The sequence below is a fragment of the Nomascus leucogenys genome, chromosome 13, assembly GCF_006542625.1.
Source record: "Nomascus leucogenys isolate Asia chromosome 13, Asia_NLE_v1, whole genome shotgun sequence".
Taxonomy (NCBI): Eukaryota; Metazoa; Chordata; class Mammalia; order Primates; family Hylobatidae; genus Nomascus; species Nomascus leucogenys.
In genome coordinates, this window is record NC_044393.1 from 19,611,208 (window position 1) to 19,635,358 (window position 24,151).

The 24,151-nt window shown below is 51.4% G+C and overlaps 1 protein-coding gene across 9 annotated transcripts in view; it reads right to left on the bottom strand.

Annotated features, from left to right (window-relative positions):
- Positions 1-24,151, bottom strand: part of HNF4A (hepatocyte nuclear factor 4 alpha) — a 79,114-nt gene that overhangs the window by 14,916 nt on the left and 40,047 nt on the right. For 4 of the 9 annotated variants that reach the window (XM_030825511.1, XM_030825510.1, XM_030825508.1 and 1 more), the window contains 5 exons: positions 13,280-13,454; positions 12,040-12,134; positions 5,722-5,828; positions 4,862-5,017; positions 1,009-1,096 (listed from right to left, as the gene is read on the bottom strand). In XM_030825511.1, the coding sequence (XP_030681371.1) occupies positions 1,009-1,096; positions 4,862-5,017; positions 5,722-5,828; positions 12,040-12,134; positions 13,280-13,454 (621 nt within the window). Of the gene's footprint in view, positions 1-1,008; positions 1,097-4,861; positions 5,018-5,721; positions 5,829-12,039; positions 12,135-13,279; positions 13,455-16,818; positions 16,910-17,655; positions 17,718-17,941; positions 18,204-24,151 lie in introns of those variants that run through there. The other 5 variants (XM_030825503.1, XM_030825506.1, XM_030825504.1 and 2 more) reach the window with 5 other exon arrangements.

Genomic DNA, 24,151 nt, shown 5'->3' on the forward strand with positions numbered 1-24,151 from the left:
TCTAGGACCCCTTTCACATGACCCAAGCTCCATTTACCAACACGACTCACAAGATCGATGACATTCAAAGGCCACCTGGTAGGCACCAAAGCATCAAGGTTAAAGGACCAGATTCTGGAACTGCTCTGCCCTGCTTAAATGGCTCTGCCCCTGATAGCCGGTTATAGTTGAATAAGTTTCTTAACCTCTCTGTGCCTCAGTTTTCTCATCTATAAGATGAGGATAAATAATCAAGCTTCCCTCATAGCATTGTTGTATTAAAATAGGTAGTGTTTGCAAAGCAGTGAGCACAGTCCCTGGCACATAGTGTGTGCTGTACAAGCGTTTAAAATAATAAATATGCCATGAAGGCACAGGTGACATGGGCTGGGGTTTTGTGCCATTCTTAACCACCTCTTGCTCCTACTCCAGAAAAAACATCAGAATGCACAGGTAGGCTGGGCGCGGTGGCTCACACCTGTAATCCCAGCACTTTGGGAGGCTGAGGCGGGCAGATCACCTGAGGTCAGGAGTTTGAGACCAGCCCGGTCAATATGGTGAAACCCTGTCTCTACTAAAAATACAAAAATTAGCTGGGTGTGGTGTTGCACGCCTGTGGTCCCAGCTACTCTGGAGGGTGAGGCAGGAGAATTGCTTGAACATGGACCACATGGAGGGCGGAGGCTGAAGTGAGCCGAGTTCGCACCATTGAACTCCAGACTGAGTGACAGAGCAAGACTCTGTCAAAAGAAAAAAAGGATGCACAGGTAATTCCAGGGATAACCCTGACTGTGCTCTGAATTCAATGCTGGGAATTTGACGCCTTGCATCCACATCTCCTTGCATCTGAGAGGGGTACCCAGTTGAGGACTGAGTCCTGGAGCCCTCCAATGCAAGCCTGAGGACAGGGCCACTCCTGACTAGTCTCCCTCGCCCTTGCATGCCACCATGTGAATCTCCTTGCCTGGGTGAGTGCCATGCTAGGCATGCCCTCCCTGGAGCCCTGGCCAGGGCAGGCAGCCACCTTACCTAGGAGCAGCACGTCCTTAAACACCATGGATCGCTTGGTGGCTCCGAGCAGCAGGTGCTCACCAGCATGGGCTCTGAGCAGGGCCACCTGAAAGAGAGAAGAAACAGTGTTTGCCATCTGTACCCTTGGGAAGGCTGCCCGTAGCCAACTCAGTGACGCTGGGCAAGTCGGCTTAATGCTCCCCTCTGCCTCTACCTGCCTGAACCGTGAAATGGGCATCATAAAACTACTGCCCATAAAACTAGAAACCTGGAAGGGGAAAGAACACGCACTCAGAGCTGAGAGACCTCGCGCCGACTCTGCCCTTGAACTGCTGTGTCCTTGGGCAAGAAGCTGTTTCTTGCTGGGCCTCTTCTGTGTGCCTGATGAAACTGTAAGCAACATTCTGGGTGCTTTTTTTTTCTTTTTTGAGATTCTCAAAAAGGTCTATGATCCCAAAACGTTCCAAAACTGTGGGTCCCAAATTCCCACCCGTGGACCAGCTATGGAGAATTATGAAGGGTGCTTTGTAAGAATACAGATTCTATTTTTTTTTTTTTTTTGAGACAGAGTCTCACTCTGTCGCCCAGGCTGGAGTGCAGTGGCATGATCTCGGCTCACTGCACCTTCCGCCTCCCAGGTTCAAGTGATTCTCGTGCCTCAGCCTCCAGAGTAGCTGAGGCTACAGGCATGCACCACCATGCCTGGCTAATTTTATTTTTAGTAGAGACAGGGTTTCACCATATTGGCCAGGCTGATCTTGAACTCCTGACCTCAGGTGATCAGCCCAACTTGGCCTCCCAAAGTGCTGGGATTACAGGTGTGAACCACTGCGCCCAGCCTGAAAATACAGATTCTTAGGCCCTGAGATTCTGATCCTGATTCTGTATGTTTAGGGTGGGCCTAGGGATCTGTGTTTAAAAAGCTCCACAGTTGACTCTGAAGTGCAATTCTGTTTGGGAAATCATTGGTCTGGCAGATCCCTCCAGGGATCGACATTGCAGGACTCTAGGATTCTGAGAGGGCATTACAAGACCTTGGATGTGGATGTTATGTCTCAGGGCTGGTCCTTCTCAAAGCAAAGGTATGAGCACTGGCCCCTGGCAGAGAATCAGCTTGATGAAACCCTTCTCTGCAGGGGGTACAAGGCAAGACTTCTAAGACTGGAGTCATAGGTAGGGGCCCAGCAAGCTCACAGAAGGACACAGCCAGCCCACTGAGAGCCATCTGCTTTAGTGCTTGCCTGAGGACCAAAGGATGGCCTGAAACAAAACAGCACCAGGCTGGTAGCCTCAAGGATCTCATCTTCAAGGTTGGGTTAGGGAGTTTGGAGGTTCTATAGCAAGCCAAACTAGAAGGTTAAAATGCCTTTGCTTGTGCATTAATTTGATTGTTCATTCTTTCAGTTATCAAATCCTAAATGCCTACTAAATGCCAGACACTTTTTAAGACAACAGAGGCACAATGTCTAAAAAAGAGAGACAAGGTTTCTAATCTCATGGCACTAACATTTTATAGGAGAGAGGATGGAACAGATAGCAGAGAATAAATAAGTACACAGGACGCAGGGTGATCACAGCATAAAGGAAAGAAGGAAGGAGAAAAGGTGGGAGGAAGGGAAGAAGGGAGGGAAGGGAGTGGAAAGGATGGTGAGAGCAATGGGGCAAGAATGGCTACATTAGATGGGGAGGTCAGAGAAGGCCTCTAAGGAGGTGAAATTGTTGTTAGAGGAAAAAAGACATTTACCTGAAGATGTTTGGCACAAAATAAGCCTTCAACAAATATTTGAATGAAGGAAGGAAGGAAAGGGGAAACGAATGAATGAATGAGCAAACATCTTGACTTCCTCTCTAGCTCTAGCTGCTCCTGGGCAGCCAGTTGTCCTTGCCCCTTCTATTCCCCATGGATAGAACCTTGTGAGGAAAACAGAAAAAGAGGAAACTGCCTGGGAGGGGAAATCCACTTTCCACGACCAGTATGGAGGGAGGCCGAGGATGCTGATTGCTGAGAGCCTCCTGCGTGCCAGGCACTGTGCAAGTCTTTCATCAGTCACTCCAGTGGCCTTCACGCCACGAAGCAGAAGACCTGGATTTGAATCCCAGTTCTGTGGCTAACTTGCTCTGTGACTTCAGGCAAATTGCTGTCTCTCTCTAAGCCCCAATCTCTTTCTCCAATTGTATCCAGGTCCAAGAAGCACACCAACTGGGAATCTAGTTTCTGGGGCAATGTTACCAAAATTGGGGAGCCCTTTGGAGGACAATACCCCTGACTTTCCCAGGGATGCCCCACCTACATTGGGCAAGCTGGGCTCCTCATACACCAGGAATGGGGAGCTGGGAACCCTTCTGATCCCAGGTTCAACCCCCTGATATGGCAGCTATTCTGGGGGGTGGGCCGGGAGGTCGGGGTGGTGTGTTAATGATTGTCCTGTGTTATTGGCCACCCATCATTGCTCTCTGAGAATGCTCTGAGCCCCAGCCAGGGAGGTTTGGGTGGGAAATTGAGGTTAACAATTGCTCAGGTTGGGGGTATCTTGTTGCCCTGCTAAGCCCCTGGGAAGGAACAGGAGGGATTAAACATTAATGTAGAGACTCCAGCAGAGGAGACTGGGGGCAGAGCACAAGGAACAGGGGAGAGGGTAGGGGCGGATTGTCCAAGATCCTTGCCCTGTCGACTCTGCTAATGGAGGGAGGAACCATGGAAGAGGGCCCCGGGTCCAGCCCCTGTATGAGGCTGGGGACCAGCCAAACCAGCGTTTTCACAGTGTCCCAATGTGCAGTATTAATAGGTGTTCCAGGAGAATCTTGGGGCCAAAGGAGTTTGAAAAGCCTTGGCCTCTGCAAAGTCAAACAACTGCCTGGACGAGACTTCTTAGAAGCTTTCACAGACTTACATGCATTGTCAGTGTCTTATGCAAAGGTTCTAAACAGGTAAGCGAATGCACCAGGGTCTGTCTCCAAAGCTGAGGAGGTGGCCCAGCCCAGCTCCTCTTCCCCAGATGGGGAACATCTCTTTGGAGGCCCAGGGGTGCTCTGGGCAGGAGCTTCATGGGTGGCATCTCCAAAATTCATCTGTTCTCAGACACACGCCACCTTCCTTCAACCCTTTCTTCCCCCTAGGGACATTTTAGTATTCCAAAAAAATGTACGGTGGGAAATATGATGCTGAGTTCAATTGTTTTGGTGGGAAACACGATGCTGAGTTCAATTGTTTTGGTGGGAAACAAGGAAGAAACTAATGTTTAGGGAGACCAGCTCTGGTCTGGCCACTGTGCAGCTTGCCCCATCACCTGATTTTTGCACTTTTCAGACACTAATGTCTTCAATCCTCCCAACCACACTCTGAAGTGGATATTATCATTTCCACTTTACAGATAAGAGAACACTGAGGCTCAGAGAGAGGAACTCATTTGCCCAGGATTAGGCAGACAACCAGTCTTAGAGCCATAGCTTAAGCCAAAATCTCCTGATCCCTGTCCTAGGGTCCCTGTCAACATCCCCCTGGGAGAGCTGCAGGTACAATGGTTAGGAACTTGGACTTTGGAGCTTCCCTGCCAGGTTCTAATCCCAGCTATGCTGGATGGTAGCTATGTGACCTTGAGCAGGTTACTTAACTTCTCTGTGCCCCAATTTCCTCACCTATGAGATGGCAGTAATAACAGTACCTTAGTACCTACCTCATAGAGTTGCTGGAGGAGCTAACTGAGTTAATATTTGTAAGGTGATTTAAAGTTTCAGACACGTGTGTGCGCTACATATTTTGTTAAATAAAATAAAATCAAGCCAGTCCACGGCTATATCCCAAGTGGGCCAGCAGCCCCCTGGCTGCCCTGTCTAGTGCCCACTACTGCCCAAAATCCACGCCCATCCTCACCTGGTCGTCCAGGGGGAGCTCGCAGAAAGCCGGGATGTACTTGGCCCACTCAACGAGAACCAGCAGCTGCTCCTTCATGGACTCGCACACGTCTGCGATGCTGGCGATCTTCTTCGCCCGAATGTCGCCGTTGATCCCAGAGACAGGGGAGGTGATCTTCGAGAAATATAGGGAAGAAAATGCTGGAGATGTCCGGGCCTCCTTCACTCTCTGTCCTCTGCACAGAGCCCCCTCCCTGGAATCAGATGCGGGGAGGGGGCTGGATAGTGGGTGCCCTCCAGCTCTGAAGGAAGCTCAGGGGAAAAACGGAGGGAGGGAGGAGGCAGGGATGAGGGAGAAGGGCTCCCTCTGGGTCTTCACCTGTTACCTGCCCCCTGCCTCCTCCTCTACCAGCTTTAGAGCCCCAAGGAGTCTGTCGGCCTTAGAAGAGAAGCAGGGCAAAAAATCATCATCCTTTTCTGACAATGAGGCAGCCATGGCTCAGAGAGGTGCTGTGACTTGCCCAAGGTCACTCAGCAAGGGATGGGCTGGACCGCACTCTGCCACCTCTGTCCACTGAGCCACTGTTCTGTTCTCTCGGGGCTGAGCTGATTGCAGGCCCTCAGTGAAGGCGAAGACTCTGCTTGGCTTGTGGGATGCAGGCAGTAGGATGAATTAGAAAGTACCCCAGGGCACCAGGTTCAATTTCTGCCCTTGCTGCTAACTGGGCCATGTGACACTGGACTCAGTGTCCCTTCTGTAATATCTGAGGCTCCTCCCATCAGCTGCTCCAGGGCTGGCTGGGGAGAAGGGAGGTGGAGGAGGTGAGCTCCTCTGTAGTGTGGGGGATCCCTGGGTGGGTGGCAGGATCACCCGGGTACCTGTCGGGACAGGACCTCCGCCTGCAGGAGCGCGTTGATGGAGGGCAGGCTGCTGTCCTCATAGCTTGACCTTCGAGTGCTGATCCGGTCCCGCTCATTTTGGACGGCTGTGAGGAGGCACAGAGTAGTGAGGAGGGAGAGCAGGGATGGAGTGAGGGGGTGGGGGTGTCTGTGACTGATGAGGAGTGGGAGCAGGAGGTGGGGGGCGTCCAGAGAACAGGCCCACATCAGCATGTAAAATGAGGGGAGATGGCCTCTAACTCAGCTGGTGGAAGAACTTTCCACATATCAGAACTACCCCCATCACAATGGAGAGGCCATAGGAGTGATCCATCCATCACCAGGGGCATGCAAGACAGTGAAGACTCGGCTATGGGCTTAAAATGGGTCTTGAGCATTGAGGAGGGGATCTGACTAGATTAAAGATGTTCAAGCTCTGGTCTACAAAAGGGTCCCTTTCTTTCCAAATGAAAGTGAGTAAAGCAAGCAAAACAAATCACTCTGGGTGACACGGAGATGGCCTGGGGATTCCTGAACAAGGGAATCTGGGGGCTCCAACTGCCTTGATGGTTTTGTCCATCAGCAGGAGCTGCATGTACTCCAGACTAACCTCAGCGTCAGCAAGGCCAGGCGCTGTCTGCCTCCCTCCCACTGCTGCTCTGCTCCAGGCACTGAGGGATCTGGAGCCTCCGCCCACCGGGGCCCCAGGCTCCACTGCCCAACCCTTTCTGGGTCAGTCCTGGCCTGAGACAGAAGATGATCCTTCCACCATCCCGACAGTGGATGGGATAGCCCTTGGAGTCCAAGAGGCCTCACTGTGGAATGAGGCTTGGCTGATTCGGAAAGGAGGGAGGATGAAGCTGCACGTGACCCGGCTTCCTGTCTGGAACCTGCCACTCTGTGTGCTGGTGGCAATCGCAGTCTCTCTCTGGGGCTCAGTTTCCCTACCCGTAGGCATTTCCCTGCCAGCCGGCTCCCTGCACTCTTTCTTGTCTCAGGGACTGGCATCAAGCCTGGCCACCTTCCTTGGCTTCCCCTCACACCTCAGTGCTGTCGTGATCCTGACAAACAGACCCGCTGCTCCCTCCCTGCTCCCAGGCCCGCTGTCTCTCCTAGGTTAGACCAGCCTCCTCCTGGGCTCTGCTTCTGCCTTGCGCCTGCAGTCTGTGTTCCTCTCAGAGACAGAGGGATCCGTTCAAGTCATGTCTGCTGCTGCTCAAAACCAGTGCCTTCCAACCTCACAAGTCCCCAAGGCCCTTCCTCTCCTCTCAGATCGCACCTTTTACCGGCTTCCCCGTACCCACTCTGTCCGCGAAAACCCACCTCCCCACCTGGATGCATCCGCACACTTGTGGGCTGCTGTGGTCACTGCCTGGGGTTCCTTGTCCCGCACAGTGCAGCAGCATCTTCATTTCACTCCTGCCTCTGCACAAATATCGCCTTTCAGACACCCTCTCCAGCCACCCTGTCTAACACAGCATGACCCCCACCCTGGCCCTGCCCCACATGCTTTATTTTTCTTCAAGGCACTTACTGTAGAATTATTTGTTACTTCCTTTACTATCTGTCTCTCTCTGAGAAGGAAAGCTTCAGAAGGCCAAAACTCCATTCCTCTAGTTCACTCCTGTAGTCCCAGCCACCAGAACAGAGCCTGGTTTACAGTAGGTACTCAATAAATATTTGTGCAGTGAGAGAAAGAAGGCATTGGAGGAGACAAGCTCTAATTCTTCTTCTTTTTTTTTCGAGATGGGGTCTCATGCTGTTGCCCAGGCTGGAGTGCAGTGGCACAATCATAGCTCACTGCAGCCTCAACCTCCTGGGCTCAAGCGATCCTCCTGCCTCAGCCTCCCGAATAGCTGGGATTATAGGCATGTGCCACCATGCCTGGCTGATTTTTTTTTTTTTTTTTTTTTTTTTTTGAGAGACGGGGTCTCATTAGGTTGCCCAGGCTGGTCTCAAAAACCTGGCTTTAAGTGATCCACTCAGCCTCACAAAATACTGGCATTACAGGTGCGAGGCACCACACCTGGTCATAAACTCTAATTCTTATAAGAACCCTATTTCTCCAGGGAACATTGACACCCCAGCTATTCAACTTTCTCTTGATGTTGACACATTGTTAAAATCAGAGAATAAAAGTCAAATCCTTTGCACTGAGCCGGGGAGTCAGTGGATAGAACAGAAGTCCGGAGGCAAGCAACCTCCTCTCAGACCCACCACGTGGACGGGGCCAGCTCAGAGCATGGCTTCCCTGCCCGGGCCGTCCGCCCCACCCGCCCCACCCGCCCACACCCCTCCCACGGCAGCCTCCTGCCAGCACCCGCACCCACCCACCAGGGCGCCGAGTGGCCGGCGGGCGGAATGAAAGGGCTGCTGTCAGCAGCTGCGGATAGGGCTCCTCAAGGTTAGGCGGGCGTTATCAGTGCCCGGCGCGAGCTCAGTCACGGAATGATGTTTTCCAAATGTTTGCTCAGTATTAGCAGGGTCGGGGACCTAATGTAACTTCTATTGAATATTAACTGACCCGGGCAGAGGCGGAGAGGTGATGAGCCTGTCTTCTCAGAGAACTCCTGGGTAGGGGGCTGTGGGGAGCAGGGCAGGGGCTTCCGAGGAAGGTCCCATCAGATGGCCCCTGGCCCATCACCTACGCTCACCTCCTGCAATCCTGGGTCCGCTTTCTGGGCTGGATTTTTGATGCCAGGAGCCGGATATTTGTCCTGGGCCTGACAGCTGAGGCCCAGGCAGGTGTCTGTCTCCCTGGCTTTGGGTTACAGGAAAGAATTCTTGGCCTGCTGTTGGCCCATTGACCCCCAGGGTTCTCCCTGGATTCTTTGTCCCTCCAGGGAGCCCCTTCCAGCCACGGTGGGCTATACTGTGGCGGAGACTTATAGGCCCATGAGACCTGAAGCCCCTCTCTGTGGTCGAGAGAAAGTTTCAGCCATCTAGATCAAGAAATGTGCCTCCCAAACTGATCACTGCAAGTTTCACTCCAGGAAGCTTGGTGTCTGCTCAGCTCTGGGGAGCCTGAGTTCTAGACCTGACTCCACCCCTGACCCATCACATCACCTGTCTAGCCTCAGTGTCCTCTTCCGTAAAGAGGGGAGCAGGTAGATTTGATGACCTCTTATAGACTCAGCTGGTCTCGAAATCCTACCTCTCCAGCTCACACTTTCTGGTTCTCAGGGACTATTTTAGGGTTTCAGTCTTCAAATTCTCCTAAGGTCATCCAGAAAAAGAAATAAAAGCTTGTCCCAACTCTCCTGGCCAGTGCGACTTCCACTGAGACCTTCTTTTGGCTTTGGGAGCTTCCCAGCAGGCTGAGGAGGGGTAGGGGGGCCTAGAAGACAGGCACAGCTAGGAATACCCTTATTTCCTATGGCTTGACCCCAGTGGCAACTGAACACTTTGTCACTCTGGCCCGTTCTCAAAACAACCAAGTGACTGCATGTGTAATGATCTTCCAGGTAACCCAGGCATGTAAACAAGCACTAGCATCGACTAATCCACGCTCACTTGCCATCAGCCTACTCTCCTATCCTCCAGGCAGCATGTCCATTTTCCTGGGCTAGGAAGCAAGCAGCTATTTTCAAGGCTGAGCTAAGGCTGAATGGTCTGGGGCTCTCATCCCCCTTCCAGGAGCCTAGTAAGGGGTTTGCTGGCTTTGCAGCAGCTCAAGAGAGGGCCAGGGGCTGGGCGCAGTGGCTCACGTCTGTAATCCCAGCACTTTGGGAGGCTGAGGCGGATCACCTGAGGTCAGGGCTTCGAGACCAGCCTGGCCAATATGGTGAAACCCCATCTCTACTAAAAATATGAAATTAGCCAGGTGTGGTGGCACACGCCTATAATCCCAGCTACTTGGGAGGCTGAGGCAGGAGAATCACTCGAACCCAGGAGGTGGAGATTGCAGTGAGCCGAGATCGTGCCATTGCACTCTAGCCTGGGCAACAAGAGCGAAATTCCATCAAAAAAAAAGAGGGGACCAGGGAACAAACACACCCATCCTAGTGGGCAGTGTGACTTGTGCAGGTAGGTCAGGGAGTGAGGAGTGAGACTCATAGGGCTGAAGGGTTCATTATCCAGTGTCCTCATTTTATAGATGGGAAAACTAGAGCCCAGAAGACAGAGAAATGTCCCTAAATTACACAAGAGAAAATGACTCTGGATGTCTAATAAAACACATTTATAACAACTGACCACACGCAGGACCAGGCCACATGCAGTGGAGGTGGGTAGCCGTCCACTCAGGAGGGCTGCCAACCCCTCTCCCATCTGCCTGTCACAGACCTGAACTTTCACTGTGAGAGAGCCGTTCTCTCCAACACAGTGCCCTCTGGATGACACCTATGAGCAATCAGAGTGCCTACAATCTTAGGCTTTTGGGATAACGGAATCACTGACTAATACAATCACAGAAATGTTGGAACCTTAGACTGTAGTTCTCAATCTTTTTCTTGCCTCCAACTGTTCGCACGTGCATCAGGTTCCCATTCATAACCTTTCTCAGTCCACAAAATGGAAGTTGAAGTGGATGAGACAGGCTCAATCCCATTGAAAACTGGGTTTGGGAGAGGAGGGAAGGAGTATTTGCAGCTTGAAAAAGCCCCTCTTGCCCTTGGAGAACCACTGATGTCTGGATGTTAGAATTGCAGCGTTCAGAGCAGGCCTTGGGGACCACCTACTCCTGCATCGGGATCAGCGAGCCCAGATTTTCCAAGACAGCTCATGAGCTCAGACTAAGGTCCCATAAGGATGAGACATAGAAGATATTTCCAAGGGAGGTGGCAGAGAAAACAGGGGGCCAGGAGCAGATACAGGGGAAAGAGCATCTACCAAAGCCTCCCCTCCCCTCCTTCTCAGTGGGCCCCAGAGCAAGCTGGGGTGTGCTGGGGTGATGGGGGTCAGAGGTGTTTCTACTGAACTAGCAGGAGTAGACCAAGGTTTGGCTGTTACCGCACAACTGTGGGCTAGAAGGGAAAGTCTGGGACTAGTCGCAGAGCTGGGAAAGGTTGAGTTTAGAGGAGCAGGAAATGAAGAGATTCGAAAATCAGCTCAAGTTACTTTTTTATTTTTTGAGAGAGAGTCTCGCTGTCTTGCCCAGTCTGGAGTGCAGTGGCATGATCTCGGCTCACTGCAACCGCCTCCTCCTGGGTTCAAATGATTCTCCTGCCTCAGCCTCCCGAGTAGCTGGGACTACAGGCACGCACCACCAAGCCCAGCTAATTTTTTTGTATTTTTAGTAGAGACGGGGTTTTACCATGTTGGTCAGGATGGTCTCAAACTCTTGACCTCAAATGATTTGCCCGCCTCGGCCTCCCAAAGTGCTGGGATTACTGGCGTGAGCCACTGCGCCTGGCCTCAAGTTACTTTAAAGCAGTTAAAAGATTTTTGCTTGCCTTGCTTGGGCTAAAAACAATTTTAAATGTCCCTGGTATCTGGAGAACATAAAATAATAGACAGTGCTGAAGTGTGGTCCAAACAGCAGAAGCTCTGGGACCTCAGATCTTCCAAGGATCAGTTGTGGGGCCCTCGGCAAGTTGCTTAACCATTGTGGGCCTCAGTTCCTTCATCCACAAAAAGGGAGGAATTGTAATAGGTTCAATGGGCTGGGCTCATTTCATTTTCACGACATTTTCCCATATAGGGTTGTCATGAAAATGAAACGAACCCAACCCATTGAAGTGTGGAAAAAGCCCAGCCCAGTGACTGATCCCTGCTGGTAGCAGGAGGCCTGGCAAGACCTTAATAAATGTGCTCTGGTCTTCTCCTCCTTTGTCCAGCATGGGTCTGGGGTCTTGTTCCCATTTTCTAGAATGTGAAGACTTTGGAGATCACCTGATACCCACGAACGAATACTAAGGAAACTGGGGCATTTGTCCCTGGGACTGGAATCTCAGGCATCGGGCTCCCCTGGCTGTCCCCTTTGTAAAGTTGTGGTAGTGAGAACTCAGATGTTTGCAATGTCATTCTCTATGCTTGTCCTAATGTTCGAAATATTATATTAAATACACACACACACACACAGACACACACACACACCCAACGTGGCTGCTTTGTGGTGGCGCAGACAGGCAGGCAGGGGTGGTGGTTGCTGGGAGCCTGAGGAGCCAAGAGTGGGAGCTTATCTCTCTGAATCTTTCTCAAGACCAAGCCCAGCCGCTCCCTATGGTCAGACTTCCAGGCCCTCCCTCTTCTCAGCCATTAGCCAGTCACCCTGGGGCCTGCCACTGAGTCATAAAGTGTGGCTACAGTTGTAAATGACTGTCGGGGAGCTGTGGGTGCAGGTGGGGCAGTGGTGGGGCGGGGAGGGCCGAGGCTCACCTTCCTTCTTCATGCCAGCCCGGAAGCATTTCTTGAGCCTGCAGTAGCGGCACTGGTTCCTCTTGTCTTTGTCCACCACGCACTGCCGGCTAAATCTGGGGAGGGCTTTGGATGGTTGGATGGAGAAGACACAACTTCCTCCTCTTAGGACAGAGCTAGGGCCCTGGCTATCCAGTTGGCCCCCCAACCTCAGTGCTCTCATCTCTTCATCCCAGCACTTCTCTCTTGAACCCACCAGGAGCTGGAGAAGTGCTATGAACTCTCTAAGAGCCCAGTCCTGTCTTGCTAAACATGGGGAAACTGAGGCTCAGAGAGGCAACATGTGGTCCTGGGTCACTCTGCTGGTTGGTGTTAGAGCTGAGTTGGGAACTTCGACCTCTCGAGTACCAGAGCCCTGCTATTTCCACCACATCCTATAAAAGCTCAGAACCCATAGCAGGCTCCTGGTTATGGCTCAGAGTTAATACTTGGTTCACATAAGCCTCTCTCTGGAGAGGGATAGGAAGTAGAGGCAGTGCCACACCGCGGTGATGGGTGGGGCCGTGAGTGTTAACCCTAGCTCTGCCAGTGATTCAAGCTGGTTGACCTTGGGCAAATGCCTACCCCTCCAAGCCACAGCTTCCTCCTCTATAAAATGGGAATAACAACAGTAACCATCTCACAGGGGAGTTGACAGGTGAAATGAAGTCATGCACCAATGGGGCACAGTCTTTGTACATGGCAAGTGCTCACAATTGACAGCTGCTATGATTTTATTGTTGTCGTTACCCAGAACAGGAGATGCTTTCGAAAGAGGGCTCTCCAAGGCCTTGGGAAGACTTTGGGGTTGGTGGAAGCCCTTGGGGTAGGTGGAATGGCCTGGGGTCAATCTCCTATTTGTCCCAAAAAAAGCACCAGACTGGAAGACGGGCTCATCTACTGAGGCTTCAGAAGAGGCCTCATGGAATGGGAAAAAGAACAATGGGCTCAAGGGGATGGTTAAATACACACAAAGACTTAGTATGGTGCCTGGCATATGATAAGAGCTCAAAAAACAGCAGCCAGTAGCTTGATGATCAGTAAATGTGGTTCCTAGAATAGATGCTCTTCTTGGATTCACAAAGCCTACAAAACCAGAAGAGCCTTGAAGGCCCTGAAGGGCAGCTGTCTCTGGGACCCACTCACTCAGGGAGAAGACAGACCTTGGGGCCATGAGCCCAAGTGTGCCCATTTCCCAGCTGAAGAAATTGAGGCTCCTCACCTGCAGGAGTACATGTGGTTCTTCCGCACGCTCCTCCGGAAGAAGCCCTTGCAGCCGTCACAGCTCGAGGCGCCGTAGTGTTTGCCTGTGGCCCGGTCCCCGCAGATGGCACACAGGGCGCTGACACCCAGGCTGTTGGGCGCGTTGAGGTTGGTGCCTTCTGAAGGGGACGTGTCTGTGCCAGGAGAGAAGGGAGTGAGGCTTCAGGAAGAACAGAAAGTCAGACATCTAAGGGAGCCTTGCGGGGATCTCTCCAGGGCTTCGGCCTCAGCCAGATCTGGGGGTTGTTCCCATCCATCAACTCCCCACTCAGTGACCTCCTGACTTTTTGGAGCTTCAGTTTCACATCTGTAAACTGGGGCTGGTTGTGACTTCACAGAGTTGTTTCTGAGGGTCTGCGTCTCCCTGTGGTGGAGGCCATGAGCCCCAGCTTTCTCTAGGAAGGCATGAAAACCTGGCCACCTTCTGGGGTGGGAGTCTGCCTCCTAACTGGGGAAGGGGCTGCGGAAGGGAGAAACATTCCTTGCATTCTCCCCAGAACCAGGTCCTGTCCCTCAGTTCTTACCAAGGGACCAGGGCTGGGTGGATCTCAGCTTGCGTGCCCAGGGGGCCTGCAAATTCTCTGAGGAACGAGAAAGACTTGGGTTGAGAACAGTCACACTCATGTGGCCTCCTAGGAGGGTCTGGACACATCTCCCATCCCTCCCATCCCACAGGCAAAAGCTACTGCATCTACACAAATGTGAGGGGGGCCGTAGAGGCAGGTGGAAAGAGGACCTCGGGCTTGGTGCCAGGAGTCCTGGGCACTAGTGCTGATGCTGCCACTAACTCGCCTGTAAACTTGGGCAACTTCCTTTTCCTTGCTTCAATTTCTTCTGGGCCTCACTTTCTCTAACCATAAAAGGGAGCAGTTTGGTCTGATTGTTTCCAAATTCAAAAACATAGCAGCAGCTGAACCCCCTTTTTTTGTCAGCAAATCTTTCAGCAAAGATAGACCCCTTTGAAGAAGATGACAAATGCAATGGGTCAGCCCCGGGGTAAATGCAAGCGTGTGTGCCACACAGTCCACACACACGCACACACGCCACACACAAGCACGCACACACACACCACACAGTCCCACACACACGCACACACACACGCACCACACAGTCCACACACGCACACACCACAGTCCACACACACAGTCCACACAGCCACCACACACCACACCACACAGTCCACCACCACACACGCCACACACACACCACCACCACACAGTCCCCACACACGCACACACACCCACACAGTCCACACCACACCACCACAGTCCACACACACCGCACACACACCACACATCACACACACCACCACCACACCACCACACCACACATAAACACACACACAATTCACACACACGCACACATACACATCGACAAACACACACATATATGCACACGTGTGTACACATACACACAGTACACACATGAACATACAGATTTCACACATAAGCACACAGTCCACACACATGCACACACGTGTGCACACACACACACACACGCACACACACAGTCCACACACATCGCACACACTTGCACACAGTCCACACACATGCACACAAACACATCAACACACACATATACAGATGTGTGCACATATACAGTCCACTCATATACATACACATACACACAGTCCACACACACATGCTCACATGCACAAACATACACACACACACATGCGTATTCATAGAAATCCTGAATCCGACCTCGGATTCCTCAGGGGCATCCAGTTAAGACCCGGAGAGGGCCGTGCATTGTAGGTAACAGCACAGCCTCTGAAGTCCTTCTGCCCAGGGTTCAATCCCAGCTTGCCGACTTTTTAGCCGTGTGACATTGGTTGCGTTCGTTTACTTCTCCATGCTTTTGTTTCCTCACTTGTAAAATGGGGAACGTGATATTCCCCTAGGTTTGTTATGGGGATTCGGTGAATTCTCATATGTGTATGTGAAGTGCTTGGCACATAGTGAACACTATATCAGTGCTCATGAAATAAAAACTTTGCTGCATAGGAAAACTCTCGGAGCAGAGGACTTCCAGGCTCCTTGCACAAGCAGACACTGCCGCATCTCATTTCTGCCACCGCAGACTCCCAGGTGTCCCCAGAAGTGTGGCCCCCTCCACTTGGTGAATTATTCCCGGAGATGGGGATAATTGTTAAGCCACGTGGGTGCCCTTTCTCCCTCGGTCTCTCCTCCCCCGACCCCCGGGGAGAGCTGACCCCACAGTTCCTGGCCATTCAGCAGGAGGCTGGGGAAGTAGCTCCCACCTCTGGGGCAGGATGAGCTGGGGGCTGTCAGCTCCATCATCTCCCCTCTGCGGTCAGCTGAGCACCTCCATTCCGCAGGTGAGGACACTGAGGCTTAGAGGGGACAAGTGGCTTCCTGGTGTCATCGCACTGCTTGCTGTGAAGCAGAGCCATAGGTTTATGGTCCAGGCTTGCTAGGCTACTGCAGCCAGTGCCGCACGTGTTGAGGTGTCTGCTGGGGCCTCTAATGAACAAGGAGCCCCCAGGGCTGCTGCTTCATTTGGGTGGGGAGTGGGGGGGGGATATCCTTGGAGCCTTTGAGCCACCAGCCCAGGATGTTCTCAACACACTTCAGAGGATAACTTCATATAACCCCAATGCAGACCCCTTCCGACTCCAGTGAGGAATGTGGGGACCCTGCTTACAGATGCTCAGAGCCCTTGAGATGACCCATGTTGGGGCCAGGCCCTTTACCAGGGCTAAGCACCCAGGCACCTTATCTTATTTATCCTCTGGCCAGCCCTGGGAAGCAGACACTATCATTTATTCCCATTTTATAGATGAGGAAACTGAGGCTCAGAGAGGAAATTGCCTTGCCACATTCACACAGGTTGGAAGGATCTGTGCCGGATTTGAGCCCAGATCTTTCTGGTTCCAGAGCTGGAGATGGTCTTGTCTTTGGGACTCCCAGTTCAGGGGCTTGGCCTCTGCCTCAGGAGCACACAGTTCCTGGGCTTGGAAAAAGTGATGGGGGCAGGGAGCAGCCCAGGGAAGGGCCGTGGTCCTCGTGGGGCCACACAACACTCCACCTAGTGCAGCAGCAACTTGTTTGCTATCTCTGGTGTGTTTTTGCCTTGTGCTCCTCGCGTGGTCCTCAGACAGACCTAAAAGCCAGCCAGCCAGCAGGCCTGGGGGAATGAAGCCCGTTTTGTAGAAGACACAGAAGCCAGGAGAGGGGAGGTGACATGCCCAAGGTCACACAGTGACTGGACAGCAGGGGCAGGCAAGCACCTGCTGAGCTGACAACAGGCAGTGCCCAGCAGCTGCCTCCTCGCTCTAGCTGAGCTGACCACAAGATTCCAGACCTCAGCTGGAGCTGCAGCCTGATACTGGCTGAGTGGCTCCAAGACACAGAAGGAAGCAGGGTGGCAGGCTGACCTCAGCCAGCTGCCTGCCCCTTCTCCTCTGAGGCTGGCCTGGGACCGATGGGGCTCTTCCCTCCAGGAGGGGTTTCCAGGCCTCCTCTTTCCCCCTACCTCCCTGTGGAGAACTGTCCACCCCTCCAGATATGCTCCAGTGATGTCGGAGGGGATGCCTCCATCTGGAGAGACACACTGGCAACAGAATCTGCTCAGAGACAAACGGACATGTTGCTGATGTGGATCTCACTTGGAGAGTGGCAACAACAGAGTCCTGCACTTGGGTCTGTGCAATCGTGCACACCAGAGACCGCTGACCCCCGCCCGCAGTACAGGGGACTGCATATATACACAGCAGGTACAAATATGGGCACACGACAAAACGCCCATACAGGATAAAGATGCAGGAAGAACAGGGCACTCCAACAGGTCCACATGCACAAACACATGTGCTCTATGACCCGCACACACAGCACACATGTACAAACATCCACAGACACACGTACACACACATAGTCACTTACATACATAAGCAAGATCAACACGGGCACCTCCTAAGACACAAATACAGACCCACTTAATGAATACAAAGGAAAATAGACCCAAAACTCACACACAGAGACAAATGAACACCCATATGCAAATGGGTTCCTAAAGGCATCACCCCACCCATACAACCTACATGGAAACTCACGATCACATATGAACGCACACACCACACACACAGTGCTGAGTTGGCTTCATAGTTAGCAAAACTTCCCTGAGAGCTCCATTTTCCCTAAGTGCCAATTTCCCTAGGAAAGTCCCAAAGACACCGAGAAATGCAGTTATGTCTCCAACCACCATCTCCAGGGATACAACATCCCTTGCCGTCTCTGAACCTAGGCCCAAGGGGTTCACGAAGGGGCCGTGCTGGGCTGAATCGCTGGAGCTGGGCACCAAGGGGGAGCTCACCATCATGTCACTATGCCAAGCGCCAAGCGGAGCCACTGTGAGGCAGTGAGGACTGGAAGGACCTGGGAGGAATAGCCGGGATCGACTTTGGCTGGAAATTGGCCCTTGCAGGCCTCCCTTCACCCGGAATGCCTGTGATCACTGTACCTGGGCACATGGGCTTCATTGGCAAACTGTAGGACCAACCTACCATTTTCTATCATTCTCCTCCCACCCCAGAGTTGAGTGCCAAAGATCTGCTCCTGGACCCAGGCACACCTGCCCCCACTGGCACACCTGGGCACACCTGCCCCCACCTACCATTGCCCATCGTCAACACCTGCACATTCTCAAATTCCAGGGTGGTGTAGGCTGGGTCCAGTGCTGCACTGTAGTCGGCCATGTCCATGTCGACGAGGGTTTTGGAGAGTCGCATTCTCCCTGCCTCCACGCCGCGGCCACCTGCCCTGCCCTGGGCCCCACCCCGAAGGCCCCCGCCCTCCGCCCTCCCACTGCCTCCTCCCAGTGCCCTCTCTGCCTTCCTTTCAAACCGTCCTCTGGGAAGATCTGCTGGGAGTCTTGGCCTAGCCTCTGTGAAGGGGTGGAGGCTCTGCCGGGGAGGGGTGGGGGTTAATGGTTAATCGGTCCCCCGCCAGTGGATAGGCTGGGCGGGGCTGCAGGGATTTGGCTGTTTGTTGGTTTCTGGCTGACACCCGGGGTGCTAATTACAACTGCTGGGGCCCTAACTCACCGATGTTCAGTTATCAATTGTACAAGGCAAGAATCATGACTCACGGGCACTCATTTGACCCTTGACTCACCCACCCCTCCAAGCCATTGTCACCCCAAGTCAGGCATTCTAACTGATACTATCAGGCACTGACAGCCTACCTCTGAGATCCCCTAATTCAATAACTTCCCAAATCATTGACTTCTACCATCAATGCTTTTGCAGAGATAAGGCTGCCCCATGGCCCACGATTTAGAAACCTAAATCCCAGGCCCCAGATGCCAATCTTCTGGATCCTTGTTCTGGGAGCTCCCTTCCAGTTCCCCTGCAGTTTCCTGGTTCCCCTGGGAGCAGAATGGACTGGAAGTTTGGGAGGGCCAGATTCACCTCCAATTCCCCGCCACTGCTCGCTATGATCCCACCCTGCCCCTCACCAGCTCCCACAGCTCCCAGTGTTTCTGGCCCAGGCTGGCTCCATCTCGGATTTTCCCGTCACATTCTCCTGTTTCCCTTACCCCCACCCCCTCCCAGAGCAGGCAGAGACCTGGATTTACATTCAGGTGCCTACCATCTACTAACTGGGACCTTGGGTAAATGATTCTCCTCTCTGAGCCTCAGTTTCCTTCCCTGTAAAATGTACAATCAACCTCAAAATGTGGTTTGAGAAGGAAATGAGATGGCATAAATCAAGCACCAAGTGGGGCCTGGTAGACATCCATCCTCTTCCTCCTTCCTCTCCCTGTTTTGTATCCCCCTTTCCATCCCCCTGTTTCTCTCCACCCATCTCCTACCTTCAGAGTGGGCTTTGTGGGGGTATTGCCAGTGCAGTCACAGGCAGCCCAACCCTTAGAAAGTTCTGGTGCCCGGTTCAGTGCTCTGTTGTGGTTGTTTTAAAATTCATCATGACTTTTGAACAAGGGATTGTGCATTTTTGTTTTGGACGGGGCCCTGAAAATTACACAGCTGGTCCTGGCTGTCTGAAGCTCATGGTGTCTGTTCTTCTCACTCCCTCCAGCCCTCCTTGCCTTCTGTGCAGACATTTTCAAGGGCTGCCAATCAATCTGGGGAAGTAAAGTCTTGATGGAGAAGGCAGAGAGTGAGGGCAGAGGAAGGAAAGCCTGAGACCTGGGAGACCTGGGAGCCTGTCCGCCGCTGGCTGGAAGGGCAGGTTGGAGGGACTCGGTGACACCTGTGAGCAAGAGTGGGCGAATTAGTGGGAGCACCAATTAATGAGTGAGTGTGTGGGGGAAATGATGAGTGGGTGAATTAGGAGTGAGTGAATTAGAGACAGGGTAAATTAATGAGTGAGTTGAGTGAATGCATGAATTGAGTGAGTGAATGTACGAATGAGAGGGTAAATTACTGAGTAAGTGAGCAAATAGGTGGGTGAATTAATGAGTGAATGGGTGAGTGAATTAATGAGTGAGTGAATGAGTGAATGTGTGGGCGAATTAATGAGTGAGCAAATTGGGAGTCAGGGCATGTGTGTTTGAGTGGTATGAGGAGGCATCTCCATGTTCTTCCCACTGCTAGAAGCCCTTTCTCTGCCCTGCTTAGCTTTATTCTGCCCACTTGATCTGACCTCTGAAGCTGAGATGAATGGGGAGTGCTATTGCCTGCAGGGAAAGGGGAGAGGGAGCAACTGTTGTGGAGGACAAGAGAGGCTAGATTTGGTGTCAGGAGACCTGGGTTTAGGAACTAGCTCAGTCACTATTCCAATAACTTTATTTACATCGTCTCTTCTCAGGGCTTCAGTTTCTCCCTCTGTAAAATGGAAAGATGATCCTGGCTCAGTTTTCTGTTGGCCAGGACAAGACTCTGAGGGAGGGAGCAAGAGGCAGCCCCCTGCAACCCACACTTTGAGATTTGATAAGGGGCTGAAACAGACCAAATACCGGTGGGTTCCTCCCATGCCTACTCCAGGAATATCTGATCTGGCTCCACCAGCCTTGGGGGCAGTGCAGAGGTGGGCAGAAACGGAAGATCTGACTAAGGGGCAAACACAGAAGAGACGTGGAGGGCAGCTCCAGGAGGAGCCCTCAGGTGCCAAGCCCAGGCCTCTGCCACCTGCCTGGCACCTATGGCAGGCCACAGGCACAGCTACTCCCTACACAACCCAGCAATACATGGCCTCTTCCACTTTGAGGCACAGTTCCACATTGCTTAAAGGGGAATGTGATCAATGTCATGTCAGAATTTCATTGGCAACAAAAATAACAATACATTTTTCTATAGATGACATATTAGATTCAATTAAATAAGGTCTATGATCAACCAAGATCAACCACACCACGCCACAGCCATGACCCGTTATATCCAAGAGCTACTAGGTGGACAGCCTTCAAATGAAGAGCTATTAGATACACGAACCACGACATACCTGACTTACCAAATGCAAAATCTGCATGACTGCCTAGGAGGCACGTTCTAGATTCACATCCCACCACATTATAACCTACCCCATAAGTAAATCTATCCACTCATCACTGTAAATTGCATAATCTATTACATACATGATTCATTCCACCCTTAGCCAACGCCAAACAATATCTTCTAGATACACATTCCTCATATAAATGACGCACCACCAATAAGATCTGCTGGCTCTGTGACCTCAGGCAAGCTATTATTTCTTTTGTTCTTGTTGTTCATTGTTACTACATAGTTTATTTAAACCAAGCTATGATAATACAGCTGCCCAGAATCTTTGTGGATTACAGATGCAAAGTAACCGATGTGTCCTTGCACCTATAGTTCAGTAATAGACAGACAAGTCAGTTGCATTTACCAAGTACAGAGAACTGAATACACATAACATCGTACATCCATCTTTTTGCTTTGTATTTCCATTTTAAACATATGTATGTTACAACTTTACATTTTAAATATGACTCTATGTATTTTGTGACAATGGCTAGGAACACAATGATCCCATGCCCCTGAAATAAGCACACTTTGGTCTGCAATGCAGAATGTTTCCACTGGGGTACCAAACAAACCCTTAACACATAACAGACAAAAAATCCTTAAAAATCAGATTTAATATAATGTTCTTCATGTTAGATAAGGAGAAAGAATGGGAAGTGGAAAAGGAAGACATTGGGGCGCTTTAAATGTACAGTGTCTTGAGATCTTGAAAGTTTCAGGCTGGGCACAGTGGCTCACACCTGTAATCCTAGCATCTTGGGAGGCCGAGGCAGGCGGATCACCTGAGGTCAGGAGTTCAAGACCAGCCTGGCCAACATGGAGAAACCCTGTCTCTACTAAAAATACAAAAATCAAAAATTAGCCAGGCATGGTGGCATGCCCCTGCAGTCCAGGCTACTTGGGAGGCTGAGGCAGGAGAATCGCTTGAACCCGGGAGGTGGAAGCTGCAGTGAGCCAAGATTGTGCCACTGCACCTGGGTGACAGAGCAAGACTCTGTTTAAAAAAAAAAAAAGAATGTTTTATTCAAGGGATGAAGAGACGTTGGTTCATGGGTACAAAAATAAGTGAGAGAAGGAATAAGATCTAGTTCTTATAGCACAGTAGGGCGATTATAGTTAACAATCATTTATTGTATATTTCAAAATAGCTGGAAGAGAAGATCTGAAATGTACCCAACACAAAGAAATGATAAATGTTTGAGGTGATGGATATCCTAAATACTTCGCATTGTATGCATGTATCAAAATACATGTGCTCCATACATATGTACAATTATTATGTATCAATTATAAAAAGTTTCATTCCCTTTCTCCAAGGGAATTTTTTTAACTAATGGAAAAAAGCAACTTCATAACGCCCTCCAATGAGGAAGAACATTATCCTGACAATGCTTAGATGCTTTCATATGAGCACATAATAAATACAGGAAGTCACAGAGCAAACGTCACAGTATTGGTTTGGTTTTTATTTCTATGCTTATAAAAAATATTAAGCTTCTTTCTGTGGACTGAGTGGGTGTTAACTTGTGGGTGTTGGCCTCTGGTGCCTGTATACCAGTGACTATTTATACTCCAAGCCCAGGGCCAGCTGTCTGTACAAGACAAGTTTTTATTTCGAAGCCTTGGTTACTCCTTCTGTATAATGGGTCTAACTTGTCGTTTGTCGTGAAGATTAAATGAGGGAGTAGATAAGGTTCTTAGCCTCCCTTCCCCCTGACCTCTCTTCAGGGGAATAAACCACAGACCTTGTGGTCAGATAGATCTGGGTTAAAATCCAGGCAGTGCCAATGTACCAAACTCTGTGACCTCAACATCTACCTTTCTCAGCCTTAGTTTCAGCATCAGAAAAATTGGGTTAATACCTTCTTTGTAGGGATGGTTCAAGCATTAAATGACCAGGTGTAGGCACACAGTACAACAGTAGCAATTACTGTCATTGGTCATTGACTCCATGACACACTGACCACATAATCAGTCGGAATCAGGACCCCTGCTCAGGACAGCTCCAGGTACCGCACGCCCAGCCATGAACAGGCACTGGCCTCAATGCCATCAATTTAGCAGCCGTTCTTTACCTCTGCTCACCTGCTGTCAGGCCCCAGCTCAAGAGGCAGCAGATTCCAGGGGATAGCAGAGGACCTCAGAGCCCACCGAGAGACCCAGTTGAGACAGGAAGGGATTGCCCTGGGCAGCCTGCAGTCGGGGAGGCATGTATAGGGAGCTTGTGCCTCTGCTGTGGACGGTGGTAAGGCAGCTGCCACTACAAACCACATTGTTTTTCTTTTACATTATAATAAGGTCTAATGTTTACAGAGAAATTTTGTGCTAGCCCTGGTACTAAAAACCTTCTCGTCTTCTCATATTATCTGCCTATTGAGATAGGGGCTATTGTCATCCCCATTTTAAAGATGACAAAATTGAGGCTCAGAGAGGTGAAGTGACTTGCCCGAAGCCACACAGCTCGTACGGGAGGGGCTGTCGTTTGAACCCGAGTCTGCCTCCAGAGCTTGAGGGCTTCACCCCTCTATGCACTGCCTGGATCATGACTCCCAGAATCCCAGAAAGGACTTCAGAATTCTAAGGCACTGGAGCTGGTGGTTTCACTGCCTCAGTCTTGCAGGGGAACTCAAGGACCTGAGAAGTAAAGCACCTTATCCCGGGGCATAGGCAGGTTCAGGGGCATCCTTCACATGCCTGGCCACCCCAGGGCTGCCCGGCATCTTCGCTTCCCCTTGGTGCTCACCACACCACTATCTCCTATCTTCTCTTCCCCACCCACCACTCCAGGAGCAGTGCAGAGAAAACTGGGACTTATCAAGACAAAGAACAAAAGTCGTGGAGGAAAGAAGCCAAGAGCCATCTCTACTCTGGGGTAGGGCCCTTCAGTTTTGCCCCTTTGAAATTTCAAATTCCAGTTTGTGGACAAAGTCCTAACTATCTCACAATATAGGTCCCCAACCACTGACCAAACTCCAGTCCAGGCAGCCACCAGCTGGCCTGGTCTTGCTGCTTCCTTTAGCGGCTTCCAAGGTCCAGGGACAGGGGGTCCGGGCCACCAAGAGGCTGTGCCAGGCCATCCCTGCAGCCACAGCCACCCCACTGGACCCCTGCCTTCCATCTGAGAGGACAGCCCTCTTCCTGGAGCTGGGATCTGACGCTTGCTGATACCAACGGCAGATACCAGGTAGGTCTCCTCCCTTTCTCTTCCTTGGGCTCCTAAAATGCCACTCATACCACCCTCTGCACTCGGCACCGGCCACTGTGGCTTAATCAAATCAGGCACCCACAAAGCTTCAAGACTGGAAAAGATGCCTTGGCTAACCCACCCATTTAGTGGACGGAAACACTGAGGCCGTCAGG